The sequence below is a fragment of the Sinohyriopsis cumingii genome, chromosome 6, assembly GCF_028554795.1.
Source record: "Sinohyriopsis cumingii isolate HCF-2022 chromosome 6, ASM2855479v2, whole genome shotgun sequence".
Lineage (NCBI taxonomy): Eukaryota > Metazoa > Mollusca > Bivalvia > Unionida > Unionidae > Sinohyriopsis > Sinohyriopsis cumingii.
This window is the reverse complement of record NC_142966.1, coordinates 142295488-142318223: the sequence shown is the minus strand read 5'-3', so window position 1 is coordinate 142318223 and position 22736 is coordinate 142295488. Positions and strand designations below refer to the sequence as shown.

Below are 22736 nucleotides of genomic sequence, written 5' to 3'. Positions count from 1 at the left end.
GAACTTGTTAATGGGAGCAGAATTAGTTATGAATGTAAAACAATTTTAGTTGTGAACGCAAAACAATTTATTTCCAGTATTAGATGTGCTTTTTGTAAAACACAAAACAGAACTATTTTCCACTCAATAAAAAGCCATTAGGTTACTTCCTTTTTGGGCCAAAACTAAGAGGGTAAACAAATATCATATTGAATTGAACACTCAGATATACTGAGCTTTCCTTCCTGGAGATGAATGTTAACAGTCCCAAGTTAATGTCAAATATCTCTGGAAAAAAAAGAAAATTTCCCAGCCCTTTCCTTTATCATTTCGAGTCATAAATCATTGTAGTACATATCACATGACAAATTGCCAGATTCTGATGGGTTAGTTAGCTAAGAATGGGGATTTATTTTATTCTACAGTACCTCAGGCATGTGATGTGCAACCTATGGCCTGTAACAGCCTGCAAACTGCTTCTAAAGTCTTATTTACATCATACAGTGTGGCTTTAAAAATCACCTATTTGACATACACCCAGAAGGAAGTTTCACATGCCAGCAGTACCTGTTCCAGTGGATATATTTGCCATGCACTGACATCACTTTATATCATATGAAACAAATCTATTGTTTTCATCTTTCACTGATTATGTTTCGACAGTGTTGTCTGGTAGGGTATAGTGCTTTCACCTCTGGCTTGGACACTAGGAATCCATCATATATCGCTAAAAGAAAATAGTTCCTTGCAGGAAGGCATTATAATATAACATCAGCTTATTGGAAATTTTTTTATATATCAGTCACAGTTGTTACACAAGCATTTTGATCATCTACCAGTGATTGTTTTTGTGTGTGTGCTCTTTAGCCAAGTCTTTATATCTGAATTTGAGTGTTTGGCTTTTGTGCTCCTTAAATAGTTTAATATAAAAAAAATGTGAGTGACAATCAAAGAACACGCAATCAGCATCTTATTTCTATCATTCTGGTTTTTCAGTGGAATTTTGTGTCCACTGAAACATATGTATTCAATTCATATAATCTGAAAAATCCAACTTTATAAATCAACAATTGAAGTTAACTTTGATTTTTCTAACTAAACTTGATTGCCAAATACTTTACAGTAATATTTTGTTTGAATTGATAAACACAAGTCCAGTATGATGTTGCATGTACAGGGAACACATTGCTGTTTATTTTGGACTAATCAAGAGAAAGGTGAAATTTATCTTTTCAAATTGTCTGTGTGCTAGTAATACTGAAATTATTGAGAGCTTTTAAAACATGTTTTGAAGTAAATGTGATGATTCATGAAAACAAACAAAAAGCACTGTAGCCTAGTTTCATGGCAAGGAGTTTCATTAGATTTCGTTTTAATATGCAACAAAACTTTTTACATGAACTCCTTTCAAGAATGAAAGCTACTATTTATTTACCATTATTGACTCGAAAAGTCCAGTATTGTTATAACTGGGTGAGACTTCCACTTTATTCAGATGTAGGTTTTTGTCAATGTTTTCTTTATAAAAACTCATAGCATATTAAATAACTTGATTATTCCCATTCAATAGAGAAGACAACAGATGATTGTAAATACAGGTTTGAAAATGATTTATGGGTGCTTTATTAATGAGAGCTCTGGCCATTTAAAATGATTTTAATGTATGTTTAAACATTTGCTAGAGAATAGTAATTGCAGTCATACACAGACAGTTATGTTCATCATAAAGGTTAGAATTTAAGTTTCCAAAACATTGAATGAAACTAATCATAGATAATAACCCCAAATTTTTTTATCTTTCAATTTATGGAAAGGTTAAACATAAAGAAGTTGATGTAATTGTATTCCTGAGCCAGTTGTATCTAAGGGTTAGAAGGTTGGAACATATTACTTCAGAAATATGTTTGTTTTATTTGTTTTTGTTGGCTTTAATGGCACCTTTAACACAGTATTGGCAATATTATGCTGAGGAAATGGGAAGAGCTGAGTAATACTGTCAGGCGGGCTTTCCTATGGACACCCAAAGGTGGCTGATCAAGAGGGCGAGAGCAGTGTTAGAGTTCTCATAATTTGTAGACAACTTGACCAGCCTATTAACCTAATGAGAAGGCAAGTTTCATTCAAGAACATTATCAATGATCAACAACTGGATACAATATACTTTACTACTAGCTGACACTCAACCACGAAATCAACTCACAAATTGATATCAAGTGCAAATGTTGTATCATGCATCACTGCGTTAGCTGATAATTTGGAGAAATAAAGTTAACCGTCTGACATCACGGAATCACTATAGTTAATCTCAATATCTGTATCCTTTAAAGTGATTGTGCACATTTGGTTGTCTGCAAATGTTTGTTGAAGCACAATGGAAGACTTTTAACCAAAAGTTTTTCAGTCATTCTTGAGTATTCCTATAAATGCCTGCACACAGCACACTGTGTATGATAATTAATCTTAAATGATCATTAATCAAAATGAGTAATTTTCAACAACTTAAAATCACTCAATAGATGTCTCCCCAAATCTCCAAATGCACCAGAATTTTTAAATGATTTTTAAAAATATCAAATTTAAAAACAGGTATATATTGAAATACAGACACATTTTCACATCATTATTACTATTCCAACATGAAAAGTCAACCAAATTTAGCTCATTTACACCAATTTACACTCTACTAACCTAATACTATAGTATGTAACCTCTCGCTTGAGTATTGGCTATGAGATGACATCAAATGTTATATATCACTCTATTACTGCCAGCAAGGCATGCGTTCAAAAGACGACTTGACTGCAAGATGAAACCTCTTTTTCTAGAATTGCTAGCACAAATCCTATTGAACAATGTTCTGAGTAAACTTCAGTGGTATTCTCTCTCTCTCTAGGGTTTAACGCCATTTTTCAGCACACGATAGGCTATACATGGCGACCAGTATTAATGGTGGAGGAAGAACCCGAGAAAACCCCGGAAAGAACCACCGACCCACGAGAAGCTACTGGCAAGCTTTCTCACATACCCACATTGGCTGAATCTGAGACTCAAACCCACGCAGACAGAGGTGAGATGGCAGTGATCCATAACGGAGAGCGCATTAGACCACTCGGCCACTCGGGGCCCCTCAGTGGTATTCCAAATAATTTCCAATGCTGAAGGTACTGATACGCATACAGTGACCTGCAGTTTCTAATGTAATGAATTGCGAAGATGTGACAACAGTCTTTAGTTGAATCACAGTAATATAATCCAAGGTTTCCTTGTCTGAATTCACTATAATTCCAAGTTAATGTCTCTTTCCAAGAATATTAAAGAGCACTTTGCATTTTCAGACCAGAATAATTTGAATAAAATAATTTCTGCCCAAATTAAACACTGAACACATTAAACAATTCTGCCTCAGGATCTTAGAGCAAGAATGTATAATTTCTGCATAAATAAGACTATATAAAAGCTAAGACACAAAAGAGCCAGGATGTAGACAAATGTTCATTTCAAGAACAATCCAAGCAATAATTAGAGACAAGGTCTGTTGCTAAAATTATAATAAAAAAAACATGATAAGCAATGTCCTTGAAGCAGACCAAGATAAATATGTTTACTTCTGTCAATAATGATCCTAATATTAAAGCCACACTCAGAGAGAAAACATTAGCTATGTTTAAGTTGCTTACAGAATAAAAAAATCTTTAAAAAATCAATGATTTTGGTCTGATAGACAATGAACTTTTGGACAAGGTCAGCTACAAAATATAATTTTACATAACCCATAGCATATAATGAAATAAAAAAAAAACTAATAAACAATACAAATAAAAAATATATAACATGTGACAATACTCCTTTTACACCTACCCCACCCCAACATATCACTTCAAATTTACACTGATCTCAGAGGTGAACTATTCTACGTTTTAAAAAAAAACAATTTGTGCAAAAATGCAGACATTTTTCAAGACTGCAAAATTCAATGAGTGTTACTTGTGATGTACAAGGACACCTAACAATGTTGTGCATGCCATCCTAGTGTCATATTTCATACTAAGACAAAATCAAGTCATAATCCCAAAAGTACTTGCTTTATTAATTTATGTAAGTTTAACAGTATTTATACAGCACTTCCTATTTATAATGGCCTGATGTTATTACCACAACTTATAATGATATACATTTGCTACCACTTAATAAGTAAGGGAGCTTTGGCAGCACAACTGGTATAGTGCTGGACTAGTAATCCATGGGTGGTTTGGTTTGATCCCTGATCAGACCAACCTAGATAAGCAGCCTTGGTTTATCCTTGGGAACAGCACTTAGTTCCCATTTCTTACAACCAGTATGAATTAGCATAGATTAGTATCTCTGGACGACTGAGAAAACATTATATATATTGTTTGCTTTTTTATTAAACCTTTCTGTTGGCTAATTTCACCACCAACTTGTCAAGACCATATTTCTGTATCAGTTTAAAGATGATACCGTTAGCCTATTAAATGACAACATCAAAGAACCAAAATAGCTGGATATGTTTGCAGTATAGCTATGAACTAGATATTGTGTATATAAAAATATAATTCACTGCTGAGCAAATGGTCCAGAAAGTTTTTGAAAAACCTGTAAAAATTTGACAAATTGTAAAACATGGAACACTAATCGGGTCATTCCCATGTGCATATAAGCATGCCTACAAATTTCATGCATTTGCCTTTTTAAAAAAAATTCTGAATTGTACCAACAAGTTTGCTTTTACAAACACTGAAACCAAAAAGCATAGGTGTAGAAAAAAAATTAAACAAAGCAGTAATGTGGTCCTCAGGTAATTTAACAAATGAGCCTGCCAAATATCATTTTTGTACATTGTGTATACTTTGTGCAGATCTAGTTAGTACCATATACATACTCAGTCAGATTCTGCTGCAAACTTCACCTGACCAAATCAAGATGCCCCACTCCAAGGAGTGGAGGCATAAAAACATCTCCTTATTCTACTGCATATATGAATGTCTGATCTCTTTAACTGTACAGATATATAAGCAGCATCTCAAAATATAAACTGCCTGAAAAAAGTGTCTGCCTGCAGAAGAAAAGTCTAGAAAGCTTTAGGAACAAACTTAAGTCACAAAGGCTTACCATGCAAGCTATGTTACTGTCTACCTAACTCCGCACAACTGACCCAGATTTACTGTTGCATAATAAACCAGCAGATCAGAGTCTATGTTGTTCATTCCACTTATCCACAATATACAATCAGAAACTGAGACCATCATGATTTTATCATGACTCTTCCTGTGACAGTATCAAAGAGAAATATGTTTTTGAAGCATCTTTTTCTATACAAAAATTTCAAAATGCATTAAAATAGGGATAACACTCATATATGAGGACTTGAGGATTTTACCAACGGCTTTATTTTCGAGGACTTTAGGTTTTACTGTCACAAATAACCATCCACCAGTTGATTAGTCCGAACCTAAAATTCTGGCCTGCAACCTGGTTTTATCTGGTTACAGTTACATCACATGGATGGGCTTTAAAAATTGCTCTCTGGTCTGTACTGTGCAGGAGACTTGAACAAGCCTGGTCTACAATAAAGCTGTAAATTTGTCTGTCTAATAATGAGATTCATGGTCAATACAAAAAGAATAATTGGGGTCACACGTACGTGGCAAAATGAAGCAAATATTCTGACCTGTACCTTGAAATCTCAGTTATGTGTACATTCAATACACTTTTTTTCACCTTCATTAATAATAATAATAATAATAATGCTTTATTTATAGAGGGTGACTCATTAGTCAAGGACTATTCTCCCTTGAAGCCCTATTAAGGAGAGTATTTATAGGTTACTGCATTGGTATGGGAAAATATGAACAAGTTTTGGATGGAATACTGCACGACCTTGGGAGTGCCGTATATCCTTCTGACAAAACAAGTTCATATTTTCCCATACAAATGCAGTAACCTTTTTATTATATGCTCATTTTTTTATTCTACCTAAAGTTTAATTATATAAACAAAATACACTACAAGAAACAACGTAAATGAATGAATGCTGTATTCCAAACTAAATACACAAGCGCAGATTTGTCATTACACAATGACATCATTATTAATGCGCACATAACTCCGCCCAGATAAATTTGAACTTAGTTGCGCACTCGACATAACTTTCGAAAGAAAATGGTGTGTCTAGTTAAAATTGAAATGTGCAGTCATAATTTGAATAAATGTGCATTGCACCAACTTTTCCATTTGATCTGGAATGAATATATTCTGGTATTTTGTTTCAATTTGATGAAAGTTTGTGATTTTGGACTGGATCAACGCGGAATGTGCCAAAACAGCTGGGTTTTTTGCAGTCCACGAAACATGTTTTAGTTCATTCAGAAACAAATTCAAACAACCACAACGTAAAGTGCCTCTTGCGCGAGTGTACATGATTTGTGTACAAATCAAAAGTGCTGGTGTCTGCGTCCATCGTTTGTTTAAAATAGAAAGTAGATTTTTATGCACGTGAATGCTATATGTGTATTGTTGCATGAGTTCAGTATCGGGTAATAATGAACGATTCTGACAATGTAAAGTTAACGGGGAAAAAAAATGAGCATATAATAATAATACTTATTAATGAATAAAGAGGCACAATGTACGTGCATTAAATATTAAATATTTGCAGTGATCAAACTCAACTGAAATAACGTGTACTAGTATTTTTTACAAATTACACTGCAATTTGCTGACTGGAAATTAATTTTCTAAAATGGTTTTACCATGATAATAAGATTAAAAAAACAACCACAAACTCTTTTTGAATTCTTGATCCAAACCAAAGTGTTTATAAATAATCTACTGAATTTATAATGAACTATATCAGCATAATCTCCTTACAAACAGGATAACAGTGCAAAAAATGTCATAGTGACCAGGTTTTCCAATAATTACAATTGAAATGAATACTAGGGCACGTGCCATTTGTTCACAATAATCTTTACAATACAGATGTAGACTAAGATCAATCAGAACCTAACAAGCTGTCATAATAAAAGTTGGCATTATTTGGTCATAACCATTACTGAATAAATACTTGAAAATCAACTTCGGCATATTAAAGGTATATGGAATACTAAGTCAAATTTTCTAAATGTCAACGGCATAAAATTGATCTTTTCAACAGACACATAGAAGCACAGCCAACATGTAAGACTAAATTTCTATTATTCTGACTACAAAAATAAGATCAGAGAATAAATGAAAGCAGTCTGGTTGGCACTGAAATGCCAAGTACTTTTATGTTAGGCTGGATTAGAGCTAACAGACTGGAAGATTGAAGTGAATCACTAGACTGCAACAACACTGTGAAACCGCCATGAGTGATGAATCATTGGAGTTTATCATTGTGGAACAAAACTAATGTATCCATAGAAAAAAAGTACCAAACAGGGACACTTTCTTGAAAAGGGAAAATCTTTTTTTTTTAATTAGATTGAAATAAGGGGAAGATATGACCATCTTTCAATCATGGTAATAATTACCAATTATATTTATAAAATATCAAATAAGTTTAGGGATTAACAAGAGTACAGTGAATGGTACATTAAACGTCCACCCAGTTTTTAATGGCCTCTGTGTAGGCACTACTAAGGTATGGTTGACTGGAGATTATTGACCAATCGGTCTAATATTTCATCTTTGGTCATGGTGCTGTATGTCTTAGACTAAGCTTACACTGCAGAACCCATTATTATCTTATTATACATGCCATGACCTCATCCTAAGACCCCAAGGTACCTTTACTATGTGACAGCCATCCACAAAGTTCATTCAAGGAACTTCCTTTAGAACAAAATTTGTGTCAAGGTGCATGGTGTAAAGCTAATCTTATTATGTGGAAAACATTTTTCTTGTCTCAGTCACAGCAACCTTGAACTTTTACCTTTTGATCCCAGAGTCAACAGACTTCATTTTAATTCAAGTGCAAATCATCCACAAAGTTTGGTAAAGGTAGATGGTGTAAAACAAGCTACTGTGCAGAAATGACAAAGATAACACATGGACAAAAACCACCACAAAAACAGCATCCTGCCCTTTTCCAAAATGAATATAAAAATTGAAAGTAAAAATGCACGGATTTGGCAAGTTATGTTAAATTTGTATATTTTCTTCCTACAGTGCAATTTCATCTCCTGCATTGGGGGGGGGGAGTTAGTAATGAATGCCAATATACTGGAACATAGAATGATATATATATATATATATATATATATATATATATATATATATATATATATATATATATATATATGAACTGGTATATGTATTGCTATCAAGCTAACCATTTGGAAAATCCATGTGACACAAAGTGTCTACTGCATCTGCTGAGTCTGCAAGCGTTACAATAAAAGCCTGGCAATACATTCTATCTGCTAAGTTTCTCGTTATTTTCAATGCATTTTAAGCAATAGTAAGTAAACTTGCACTCTTTGCTCAATTATCAGATGCAAGATCTGGTTCAAACTTATCAAATACCAATTAATCTTCAGCCTTATTAAACTATGCATCTGCAATCTATCTATCTCTGTGTAACTTCTTATTATAAAGTAGTCTCAGTCTGCCCAAACTGTATCTACATTAAGAATTTGCTGCTATTAGTATCAGGAAAAGAATAGAGAAAAAAAAACCCACAAAAAGACACGCAATCTCACGTAACAGTTTGCTTCATTAATTAATGAAGCAGGTAAGATTTATCTTTTCCCCTCAAAAAATGTTGACATCACCGAGATTATGTTATAACATGAATAAAATAAAAAATGACATCTGCAGCCAAATGTACAACTAAAATGGCCTAGAAACAATTTTTCATGATATAAATTTTTTTTTGCCGACCTAAATGGTGCAAATTTATTACATCATAAATTTAATTTACATAAATTAGTACCCACAGCATCCTCAAGTGCCCCAAAATTTGGCCCATTTTGTTTTAGTTTCCATTCATTTTCTCCCCCTGACCCTGATTTGGCTTTTTATTGCATAGCAATGAAAGACAAAGCAGACCAGATGATTAAGCCTCAACATCGTACAATTTCTGAATTAATCAAATAATGCCACAACCAGTCTAACCACAATAAAACAATTTGGGTCAAAATGACAATAAGGAAGAATTTGTACTAATGTGAATCCTGCAACAGCAGAATACCAGTGTGTGTGTGTACACACACACACACACACACACACACATATATATATATATATATACATATACACACACACACGCACACACACACATACATGTATATACACATACATGTGTATATATATACATATATATACACACACACATATCTATATATGGAATATGTATGATGTATCAATGATGATTAAAGTTTTCATTATAAAGAAATTAGGCTTGCAGAGTTTCCTTTTAATGAAAAATGTACACAAGTGGTATATCACCAATATAGCCTACATACGATACATATACTTTATTTATATCACATACAATTACACATATTTACCCTTTGAATGGAGTTATATTATGCTCCGGGCAACTGTGTACTGACCAAGTGAATGAACTCCTCACATCCCTGCAAGTGTGTCCGCTACAAAATGTAGTTCTACACCTTTTCTTGTTGTTCACAATCACATATGCAAATTGATAAGTTGATTGTTTTCTTTTTGAGTTTCTATTTTTATTCACATTTCTTAAACCATTATAAGACACATGATTTAAACAAGAAATATGATTTTTATGATGAATGTAGTGCACTTATAAAAAAACATGGGTAGCTTCTTGTACACTGAACCTGAACTGTCAGGCATTCACATATTCGTGTATGGAAATTAGCGAGGAACAGAAACTAAGTGAAATGGCAACAAGAGGTAATTAAAATATTTTAATATATTTACAGTTCATCTAAGTCATTATTCTGCATTAACATTTCTAAGACTTTACAATCCTCTCTCTCTCTCCTTTGGACGGTTTGACTAAACTTTACCGTCATTCACAGGTCCAGAGACTTCCTCATATCACACAAGCAAAAATCCACAACACTCATATTTTCATGGATTTTTGTCCGTATCTAGCTACAATAATCCAGAGGGGGGGAGCAACCATCTGTACATTTTTATATTTAATAATTAATAATCAATTTTTAGAATATTATAATAGGTTTAAGAAACAACAACAACAAAGAATTAAATATGCTTAAATAAATGTGCCTTGTAACCAACAAATTTAACATATAGTATCAACTAGCAATTGCAACTATGTATCATTGACATTATGAAAACTGTAGATAGATCCCAAGGAAAGCATAAAGATACCATTATGATGAACCAGATTACTGTAGATTACTTCGTACAAGTTCCATTTTAATGTTTTCATCCAGCGCAATGTTTTTTCTCTCTCACTCCAGATTTTTGATTATTTTGTCCCTTACGCACGAGATCATGGAATGGAAAAGAGAAAGGATTCAAATGAAATTGTGTACCATTTTAATTTCATTTAAAAAACAGGGCTATTAATACGTTTTAGCGTTATTTTAATATGTCATTTATGATTAATGAATGAGTAGAAATTCATCACTGATCTATCATTGTGCCATGGGCAGGTCACAATTTGATATACCAATACTATTGGTATATCAATTTGCTTTATATCAACACTATAAATGCCATGTATATATATATGTGTGTGTGTGTGTGTGTATGTGTATGTGTATATATATATGTGTGTGTGTGCATATATATATATATATATATATATATATATATATATATATATATATATATATATATATATATATATATATATATCGTTACACCACTGTTCTATGAAATTTGCTGTCAAATATGGGGAAGAGGGTATACCCGTGGGCCAGAGATACAGAACTCGAACAGTTACATGGGCCAGAATTGACCCTGATTGGAACTAAGCAGGCCACAATGGAAAAATTTTGAGTCAATCAATCTATAATAAAATCCCAAATACTCGTGCATAAAGAACATGGGCCGCACAAAATGCCTCATTAAGCAAGGAGTCTACAGGCCACATGTTGTGCACTCCTGGTGTAGACTTTCTGAAACTTACTGAAATGAAACGTGTAACTGTTGCATATGTTCAATTTGAATCAATTAAATATCACTACCTCAAGATATTTGCAAAGGGTCAATATGTAATGCGTATATTTCAAAACTACTGTATAAAGCATACAATAAAACCTAAACACTTAAAATCTGGTGAAGTGAGAAGATCATATAGTCAGTTCTTAAAGCAGGTATTATATATTTAGCAAACACTCCTTGCTTATCACTACTTTTGTTTGTTTTTCACTCTTCGTTTCTAAGGTCTCGACTTATATCTGTAAAACTTGAATATGAGAAAAACACTTAATAAACTTTGCCAAATATTTGTAACCTGGGTGTATATATATATATATATATATAAAGAAAATTTTACTTTCATGGATTAACAAGACAATTAGATTCTTTTACACCTTTTGGAGTGCAGGAAAACTGTATAGTGATGTGCTGTCCTGCAGCAATAGGGGACAACACTCATACTGAATAATTTGGTTCACACAACTAAATAGCACCAAGTGAAATTTTGTTTCAATAACCCAATTTTCACATTGAAAAGAAAGAACAAAAATTTAACTCTGACAAGGTTGAAGGAAAATTCCATGTTTTACATTATTTTCCCTGCATCATCCTTGCCAGACTACTAAGGTCAAATTGAAATGGCCAGAACAAGACTCATGGCACCCAAATTCTATCCATTTCAAATGGTATGGCTCATCACAGCCACATAAAACATTTTTTTTAAAGTACCATATATACTGTACTCGCTTATAAGACAAACCCTTTTGCAAACTGCAAAGACCCAGATCTGCTGTGGCATAATGTGCCAGCAGATCTGGGTCTGTACAGTTCATTAGGAATAATGACTAGAGCAAACAACAAAGACCCTGATCTGCAGGTACATTATGCTATGGCAGATCAGGATCTTTGGTCTTTGTAGTTTGATTCAACTTGTACGAGAGCATATACAGTAGTTCATGTCATATATTTTATTACTTTCAGGGTATGTCCTTGGTGTTCAATCCACAAATGCATCACCAAAAAACTACAGTACTCTCGAGCTGTGTATCATAAGTACAAGATGCTTTGCTTACAAATTATGTTCAATCTAATACATAGATAACTTTAAAAAGTTTAAAGTACAAGGTGAGATTGCAGCAATGTCTGTCTTCACAGATTATACAATTCTGGAAAAAGCAATATAAAGATTAAAATGATGTAATGTCTAATTTGTTTCAAAATTGGTTTTAGCCTCATAAAGAATATCTATAATTTTTGCTGTCTTGGAAACTTCAAATCCACTGTGAGCTCAGAAATGCAGAATAGGACCAAAGCACCCTCCAACATGTCATAACAGGACATTAATGAAAATAGGATCAAACAGTCTCAGTGGCTGGCATGCTAGACCTGTGACTGAAGGTTTGCATGTTCAAATTCTACCACTGGATCAATCTTGGTCAACTACCATGGACTGTGTCCTGTGTCAAGGCACTTTATTTCAATTGCCAATGGAAAGTTGCAGGATGATTATACAACTAAGCAAACTCACTAACATGATGACAGAGGGTGAATTAATAGGCTAAACAGGTAATCACTGTAACCAATCCTGATTAGCCTTTGTCACAGCAGTATGTACAATGAAATGTTCTATCATTATTTTTACAGCAGGTATTCACAGTAACTTAGGTCAATTATACTTTGCCTATGTCACAACAGTATGTACCATGAACACCATTATCTAATTTTATTGCAAGTATTCACTGTGACTCGGGTCAGTTAAACTTAACCTATGCTACTGATGTATGTTCCATTATAACACCTCTATCTAGTGTTATAGTAAGTATTCACAATCACATCATGTCATCACTGCTTAAGTCTATGTCACTGCAGAATGTGCCATGAACATCTCTATCTAGTGTTATAAATGGTATTCATACAGAAACACAGGTCATTCCTGCTTAGCCTGTCACCGCTGAATATGCCATAAACACCTCTCTTCTAGTGTTAAAGCAAGTATTCAGTCACGTCAGATCATTCCTGCTTTAGCCTTTTTCACTGCAGTATGTGCCATGAACATCTCTATCTAGTGTTACAACAGGTATTCACTGTAACCCAGTCTGATCCTAGTATGTACCATGAACAAATCTATCTAGTTTATATTCATATGATAGTTACTCTTGAGATAATGTCTCATAAATTAAGGCACTTGATACAGAGCCATGGCCAGTAATTTTGTGTGGATTTGTCCGAGGTCAAGTGAAAAATCTGCTGTTTTATTACCCTAGCATAAATGTTAGCTGACTGGCAGATTTTATAAGAAGAATAAGCTCAAGGTGTTCACCATTTACCTTTAGTATTATGGTCATGCGTTCTTCACCAAGACATAAAGTGTATACTAATGAAAAATGACTAGTTTGATTTGTTTTGATATAGTTACAGCAGGCAAAGTACATGTAGTTTATTTAGTGGTAAGGAAATTGGAGTACTCAGTGCCTTGCTCTGATAACACACCATGGTAGCCAAACCAGCTGGTCCAAAGGTAGAAATCATTGGTACTATTAGTCTACATCACTGAACTCACAAAAATGATGAAAAAACACATCTTTCAACTAACATCTAAGAATAACAAGAAGCTAGATGTGACCTACATGTGAAGCTAACCCTTATTAGCTCCTGTGATGAGATCATTTATTTATCCAGATGAAAGATATCTGCATACATGTACTGAAGATATATTCCAAATCTGGGAGGATACTGAAATAAAAGTTAGTTAAAAAGACTGTAACAATGAGCATAATCTTAGATGTGAGCAGACACACAGATTGACACACAAAGATAATGAAGCAATCACAATGTCAAGGTTACACCTGAAGGCCGAGTACAGAGAAATGGATAAACATTAAACAAATTTGGAGCAAATAACTCTGTTGTATCATAAACTATGTGATGTTACTTTTCAGGAAATATGTTGCAATACAGAAGTGTTGCCCTAAAACATTTTTCTGATAAATCATATTTTTAAACCTAATACCAATCCCTTCTGACCAAATAATTTCCTTAAGATTAAAAATGCCATGACCCAACATGTCTGGCTCCTGTAGCCACCTGCAATCAACAAACATTTGATATCTTACTTCACAAACAACAATACACAATAAACTTGCTCAACTCCACCCATCCATAATACAGTAACTCTGACCTGACTGTGAACCTGGGATCAGAACCTAGGAAATTTATTGCCCATTTACAGTTTTCAACTTATGAGATGATATTCTTCCAACTACCTCTAGCTTAAGCTTGTTTCTACCCTCCATGTTTTACCAGTAGGAATCTTTGCTTACTTTTGACACCAAAGCTATGCATGTTATAAGATTACAACTTACACCACATGTACACACTATGTAAAGATACTGCCTTCTTTAGGAAAATTATAGCCAACTTTCAAATCCAATTTCTTTGAAAGAATTTAATATTTAAAAAAATAATCATCATTAGTGAATGAATTACATCATTAATGTCAGATTTTACAGTTACAAAATATACTCTTATTCAATAAATTAATCACGACATCACTAATATCTACACTACTAATATCAAAACATATCCATCATTCCAGTGTCCATCTTTCCTGTCGACCCAAGAATATACCGAAATGTTTGTTGTACAATGACTGTTTTGAATAATATATTTATGCACAAGTGTGCATTTTTCTATGAACATGAGAAAAAGTATGAAAAAAACCCATATATTATTGACATAGTGTCACCAGGTTATCTTGAATTATACCGTAAGACAAAATTAAGCATAATTAATGAATCTATCTCTCTGTGTAATGTACATTTCATTTTTTTTTACACATACTTTACTGTTATGTTATTGTACATGCATCCCTTTCTGTAAATGTGTAGCTTTTCTCATTTTCACACAACATTAGCTTTACATCATCCACCTTACTAAACTTTTTGCATGACTTGCATACTGGATAAAGAAGCCAATTGATTTAGGAATCAAAAGGTGCCAGGTCAAAGTCAGTGCAATTGAAAGAAGCAAATGGTTTCGATGCATTAACTTTAGTTCCACAATACACACCTTTATGAAAATAAGTTGATGGCTTGTACTTGGAATAATTGATTTTGGGTTCAAAAGGTCAAAGGTCTATGTCATTGTTGCTGACAAATTAAAAATAGTTTCTGCACAGGAACTTACCAATGTTCGTGGATGGCTTATACTTTGGATAAAAGAAACTGCATGTTGATTCTGGGGTCAAAAGTCAAGGTCAATGTGAGACATGACAACCCTACCAAGACCGTTTCAGTAAGGCAGTCAAATTTTTTTCCATAAGTTGGACCAGTTTTTAGTCAGGTGTAACAAAATATCATGTACTGCTATCATCAAGCTGAAAAACATATTTAATAGTCCAGAAGTGTGATTTAATATTGATGCAGTAAACATCGTGTTCAACTCAAAAGTTAGTACAGTTTACTTAAACCTTAATTACCTCCAACAGGGTTTCACAAACTGCAATTCCATACCTTACAGAGCTCCATGTCTTCTTGATATTTCTCAATTTGATGTAATACTTATAAAAATTCACAAGGGCAGTTGTGATGGCAATCATTTTTCCTGCCATGTTCAAATCGACACATGGTGTCCACTAAATGTAAATGTTGCCATTCACGACTTTTCCACCAAGAATCTAAATATTCCCTTATATTCAAGGGTACTATAAAAACATTTTAATATGCTTATTGTCCCTTTCATCCAAACAAGTCATTTTTTAGATGTCATTCTAAAAAAAACAAAAAAAAAGCTTGATCATGCAGACAATTTGCATTACAAAATAAGCACAGTTCAAAGCATCCAAGGTGCTCTGTAAAAGTTAGACTGGTTCCCTGGCCAATACCACTGAATCTAATATGAAACACAAATCTGAACCAAAAAAAGACAAGACAGTATCCAGATCTTACTGCAGTCATATTTTTACAATTTGTGCTTTTATTCTGCAAGTCCATAATTTAAGGGCCATTGCCTTAAGACTTAGGGCACAATCTTAATGGTTGGAAGGTGTGAAATTTAACTGAAAGAAGAAAAATGTTTTTTGCATGGTAAGTTTAGTTTTAGACAACATACCTTCACAAAAGAACATAGCTGGTCTTATGCTTCAGGTAAAAATGAGGCCTAATGATTTTAGGATCTGAAGGTCAAAAATCAAGGTTATTGCAACCCTAAGAAAAATGGGTTTAACACAAAAAAATGTTTCTTCTAGCAAATGTTCCTTGATTAAACTATGTGGATGGCTTGAAATTAAGGTAAGTGAGAAACCAAACTAGATCTGGGATTCAAAAGGTCAATGGTTAAGGTTATAGTAAGTCTAATTTCAAAAAATTATTTCTGCGTAGCAAATTTTTTCAGGAGTACATACCTTGACCCTTTGGCTAAGGTCACTGAGACCTGTTGGTCAATTATCTGCACAATACCCTACTAGTGCCAACAAAGATGACTATTAAACAACACAGGACATCTGCATAATGCACTCCTTATGCTACTCTTGCACCACAGGGTATCTCACCCAACAATTTCATTAACTGCATGTTGAGAACAAGTGTTTCCCCTTATCTTTAAGGTTAATTTACAATCTGTTTGATGGAGGCAAAGAAAAACACCTCAATTGGAAATGTTCAGCTGTCAATAAATCTGTGATGGTGGCATGTCTATTGTGCCTTAACACTTTTCCACCCCCTGCTGCATATATAATGAAGCTCTAGGGGATCTCTATCACAGATACCAGGCCTTGTTTGTATCAAACAACTCAACTTTGAGTTAAAACTCTAGTCTAAGTAGAATGTGCTGCAGAATTAGCACATTCAGCCTACACATACACAAGAAAACTAGTGATTATAATTCTGACCATGAACCAATTTCTTTATATATGCTTGTAAGAAATTACAGTACAAGGGAATCATATTGAGTTCAGTACCAGTATGAATGCAAACTGAAAATTTCTATCATAGCTGGGCCAGATCACCTTTCATAAATATATCAACCAGCCTTCAGTATGGTTCCAAAATGTGTCCTCAATAAAAAAAAAGAAGTGTGCTCATGGAACACAGATTCCCTATCACACTGCCTAAAATGGACCCAGATATAAAACTTAACAAAGGTGTGACAGAAGGACAGATGGATGAGAGGAAGCATAAACGTATGTATGTATAGATAAACAGACAGGTGTAATACTATACACCCTAACTACCAGTGTTGGTGAGACATACTCTAATAATATATGAAAATACTGTAAATAAACCAAGTTAGATGTATTCAATAAAATATACAGCATGAAAGTATGCACACACAAGTTTCAGGGTAACAATTATGCACCCTGAATGAAACTAATGGCTTTAAGAAGCCAGCAAATTATGAAGCAGAACTTACATTATCATCTCCTAAACAGAAATAATGCCCAGAAAAAAATAAATCTAAAACAAGATATAGAGCAGTCAGAAGTATGCAAAGTTTGCCTGGACATGTACTGACTTCAACATAAAAGTTATACATTTGCTAATACCAATGCCGCTGCCAAGTTTGGTATAAACTGTTCTGCACTTACTGCAGGTGAACTAACAAGCAATTTATATATTTGGATAAAATTTAAATCAGCTAAACGTGACCAATCAAATGTTTTAAGTCTAATTGTAATGATACATTGGTAAAATTGTTGTTAAAAAAAACTGTATTCCACGTTAAAGCAGTGTCTATTGTGGAACTGTTTGTTTGTTGGGTTTAATATCACTTTTAACACTACTGAGCCCCCCCAAAACAAAATAGCTGTTTTGGGTCAGCGAACCATCCCTGTTTCTCACTGGTGACCCTAGCACTTTTTCCACCCATGGTTAAAATAAGATTTAAACAAAAAAAAAGTCCCAAAACTGATTTGTGCGATCTGATTAACCAGTCTGCCTAGTACTTTGAAGGGTTAATACATTATATATTCTAATCAGTAAATATATATATATATATATATACATTTTTTTTTAAATACTACACTAATTTTAAAACCAATGCAATAGAAAACATATTTTGGGGGCCTTGTGTATATCATGCCAAAGAAATGGTAGCTAAGTACCCTTCCCAAGAACACAATGAAGCAGCCAACTTGGACTGGCCTGGGCGTGTACTGAACCAGTGACCCTTTAATAATGAATCTGATACTCTACCAACTGAACTACCATGGCTCCCTCTATCCCATAACTTTAAATTTTAAGCAAAAGTTGTCTCCCTCAATCTGAAAAAAAGGTGGGAATTTTTAAATATATAGCAGGGATTTAATGAAGAAATGAAAGTAGTTTGAAAATGTTTCCTTTCTGAGCATTTGGTTCATTTTGGGTGCAATGTTTTAGAAACATGAATGCTGCGATGGCATGTCAAAGAATAGAATGCAGAGCTATTCGTCTTACTGTAATAGGTACATTTTTTCATCATGTGAAGGTTAATATTTTGAGTCATGCAATATGTAAATTACAATACATTTTAAGAGTGTTTATTTCTATTGATTTGTGTTTTAATGTACAACTTCATTTGAAAAAACAGAAATGTGCACTCCCAGTTGGCTAACTGTCCCTATTTTTCATTGCTGACCATAGCAATTATTTTCCCCTAGGGTGAAAAAAAAGTTTTTCATTTAACTCCTGAAATTGATATTTGCATCTAATTGAGCCAAATTAGCCTGTACTTGAAGCACTTAGTAAATGTTATATATATATATATAACCTACCTATCCTAATTTTGAAACTAGTACAATAGGAAACACACATTTATTTTTTTACCTTACCTTACTTAAAGTGATTAGAAAACATTTAATTGTAAAGGAGTGAACTCAGGGCCTCAACCCTGACACTCCCCAGCTTTCTTCTAGGACAATAAAATGAAAAAATATATGTATTAAGAAAATCATATGCCTGATAAAAGACACAAATTTGTTTTCATAAGATACTTGTTGTGGAAAGCATATATTCAAAGCTAAAGCAAATTTTCCCCAAAACTGAAAAACTTACATCTCTGATGACATTATGGTTTTATGTCAATTAGGGCATTCCTTATCAGCCAGGAGCCAGGTGATTCACCTAGCTACTTTTACTTTACGCCTGGCTACTTAAAAACACCCTATATGGGGAGGTCCCCCAAACCCCCTGCCTACTTTGGCAACTCACCCTCCAACTTCAAATCAAATGGAAGGCTCTTCACTGACACCATTAAAGTATCTTGTAATTCCCTGAGATTTGACAAATTTCTTGCTGTTTTCCATTACAGTGTATGTCGATGTGGTCATGAATGTGCATTTACTCATCATAATAATAATAATAAAATATAATATTAATAATAATAATAAAATATAATATTAATAATAATAATAAAATATAATATTAATAATAATAATGACTTTGTACAGTGCCTAATCTTTAGAAGCTCCAAATGTCTTACAACATTGGAAAACAAAATGAATTGACAACACATAATGATATGATTACAAAAAAACAAACACCATGAAATTAGAAAACAGAAAACATGCTGAAAAATATTTAAGGTAAGGAAACATTATTAGGTCTTTAAGTCTGTTCTTGCAATTGAAATAGGCGAGTTTTAAGACCGCTCTTGAATGAGATCACTGTCTTTGTGTCTAAGTTCAGTGGGCAATTTGTTCCACGCTGCCTAAATTAAACACTGTGACAGACCAAGTGATCATTTAAAGTACAACATTTAAAACTTGTTTCCAACATATCAAAACAATGCATCACTTGGGCCTAGTTTCAAAATTAAAGAGCTGTAATTTAAGTCACAGCAATTTAACAAGGGATGTATGCAGATTTAAATTAAATTGATATCCTTTCCATGAGAACCTTGATAATTTCATTCACATCAACTACAGCACTCGCTCACTATAAGGTCCTTTATTATAATGCAGTTTTTGTTTTAAGGTTACTAGGCTCATGGATCCTATTTTATTAAGTGGTAGTAAAATTATATGTATCATCTACAGTGTTATAAGTCAGTCTTGCTACAAAGCAGTATACTATATGGTTCCCAGTAAGCAGTATTATATTGAGGGAGTACTCTATCATGAACTTGATTAAAAGGCAGTCTTACCAGAGGGTAGTATACTCTGTGACTACCAATAGGAAACACACTTCTCCTTTGTTTTAACAGTCCATTATTGCCAACCACATTATGTACCAAATCGTAATACATAGAGAAACATAATATATATGGAACCATGGTATAGTGGGCAATATCAAAGTCTATTAAATAATGGTGTTTCTGAAAAGGAAATGATGGGATAGGACTAGGTTTCACCTTGTTTTCTTTCAATCCTCACTGTTATACAATGATATAATTTTGGTCATGAGTTCCATAGTAGTACCAGGTTATGTCCATAATCACATTATATCAAGGTACGTTATAGTGGGGGAGATCTGTATTATACTGAGTGAGTACTGTATCATGTACTTCATTATAAGGCAGTTTTGCTATAGGGCAGCATTCTCCTATTGGTAGCATTATACTGTAATCCAAAGGTCTTCAGTTCAATAAAAAGGTCCCAGTTTTTCTCAAATTAATCATGTCAAATACAAGCTTGTCTTATAAATTCAAAAAATTATACAACTGTCAAAACTTTTAAAGAATCTGTAAAAACAAAAATTACATATTTACTTGAGAATAATGACATTCTTCTGCTTAATGGTACCACAGGCATTATTTCAATACTTATGTAATTTCTGCATACTTACATTTTAAGGTTTCAAATGCCAACTCAAAAGTAAGTCTCTTTTCATTATCATCTGAGAAGTCAATGTCTGGTAAAACAACCAATCTTTCTGATTCCTGTTTCTTTTTTAAATATGGGTTTTCTATCTCTTCTTTGGTATCATGGCGTAATGCACTGAAAACCTGAGATGCATTCTTGAACACTTTGTGGCTATATAAACATGGTTCCTTATAGAAGTAGTCAGTCTTTGAGGACTTTTTCTCCTCCAAAACACCATTGATCATCACTCCTGACATCATTGACACTGTATTTCGCATCGTACTCTCAAGTTTTCCTTTTAATTCTAAGTTTTGATCAGTTACTGTGACAGTGGTCCGAGAGCCTATGGATACTGTTTCAGCTGTTGGCGACATCTCAGTTGTGGCATAATCTGCAAGACAATTTGTTCTTTCACTTCTGAAAAATCAATTTGCCTCTGGAATGTTGATATTGATGTTATATTAAAGCACACATGTACGTGATTGGCTATATTAAATTCCTGTCTGTCAATCACAACAAAGGGGCTGTGACTAACTCCAATTTCTTCACCTATCAATCGTTGACTTGTGCTAACAAAACAAGAGATGTTGTGAAGAAGTCCTGTCCACTCCAAAAGCGTCAAATTTCTATCAGCAGTTACTATGCTTCATGCAACACAACTTACCTATACAGTCACACTGCTTTATATATGTATGTAATTCAAACACACCTGTCCATGAAAGAGAGTCTCTCTTTTGATAGGAACTATGACAAGCACTTTTATTATGACTCTCTCTCTGATAGTAAGGAATGCTTCCAGATCAATTAATGATTCATGAAAGGAATACTGTCAAAACGCTTTCCCCTCCATGAAACCTCTTGGTAGTGTAAGTGCAGCTTATCTACAATAGAATAAACACAGCAAATGAGTTAGTAAGTTCAACCAGACTAACCCTATTATTGATACGGTAAACAGAAACTTGATTCATCAAACACAAAGGTGTGTTTATGTACAGTTTAATACTTTCATTGCAATCCAGTTGTTTTCACAAGATCCCTATTATAATCTATTTTTGTTGGAGAGAAATGATCTTTTAAAATAAATAATGGAGGTTATTTTGGACAACATTATTTCTAGCATCAGATTTCACACCAAACAACTTCTAATTTACCATTTTACGCTTCTTTAAACCAATAAAAGCCCCTGTTGTTAACTTACCGTATATTTACCTACAGGTCAACTAAAAGGAAACTGAATAAAGATTTGCTAACCATGAAAAAAGTCATTGAGGATGACATTTTATTGTTTATTTTCCATCTATTCTCATCTATAACAGTTTCTCATTTGTTAAATATACTAAAACACTGTAACATACTTTAAGCCAAACGAAAAAGTATGTGTGATTCTGGTTATCTGACCAAACCTATTCTTTCCTACTGACCCTAAAAAAACATTGAAAAAAAATTCAGAAGCATACAAAACAATTAAAAAATTCCGATGATTAAAAAGGGATGTAACTTTCATCAAATTTAAATTCAGGATGTGGATCATATTTGTTTTAGGTTTTATGCTTTACTTAAACTGGTCTAGCCCTTGCCACCAAAAATATCTGTACCTACCTACCCACCCCAATTTTTTTTCTTTTCTTCAACATAACCAGAACCACACATATTTTTTATCTAGCCTTTGGGAAAAATCTTCAAATTTAACCAAGCAAAAACACGAGAGAAGCTACAAACTGTACTCCATGTCATTCACAGTATCAGTTCAGTTCTGAAAAACTGCAAGTCATAATTCCCTCATATGGAGAAAATTATGCCGAAAAGAATTTGAAATACTTTATATGAAAGTGAAGCTATTAAGATACATGGATATAGATGTACTAAGTTGAATAAGAGAAATGAA

General features: G+C 33.5%; 1 protein-coding gene across 1 annotated transcript in view; it reads right to left on the bottom strand.

Annotated features, from left to right (window-relative positions):
* The window catches only part of LOC149798158 (protein NSUN7-like), a 128605-nt gene that overhangs the window by 54111 nt on the left and 51758 nt on the right, over positions 1-22736 (bottom strand). The window contains exon 2 of the mRNA XM_089963261.1: positions 20835-21732. Coding sequence (XP_089819387.1) covers positions 20835-21225 — 391 coding nt within the window. The 5' untranslated portion in view covers positions 21226-21732. The remainder of the gene's footprint in view (positions 1-20834; positions 21733-22736) is intronic.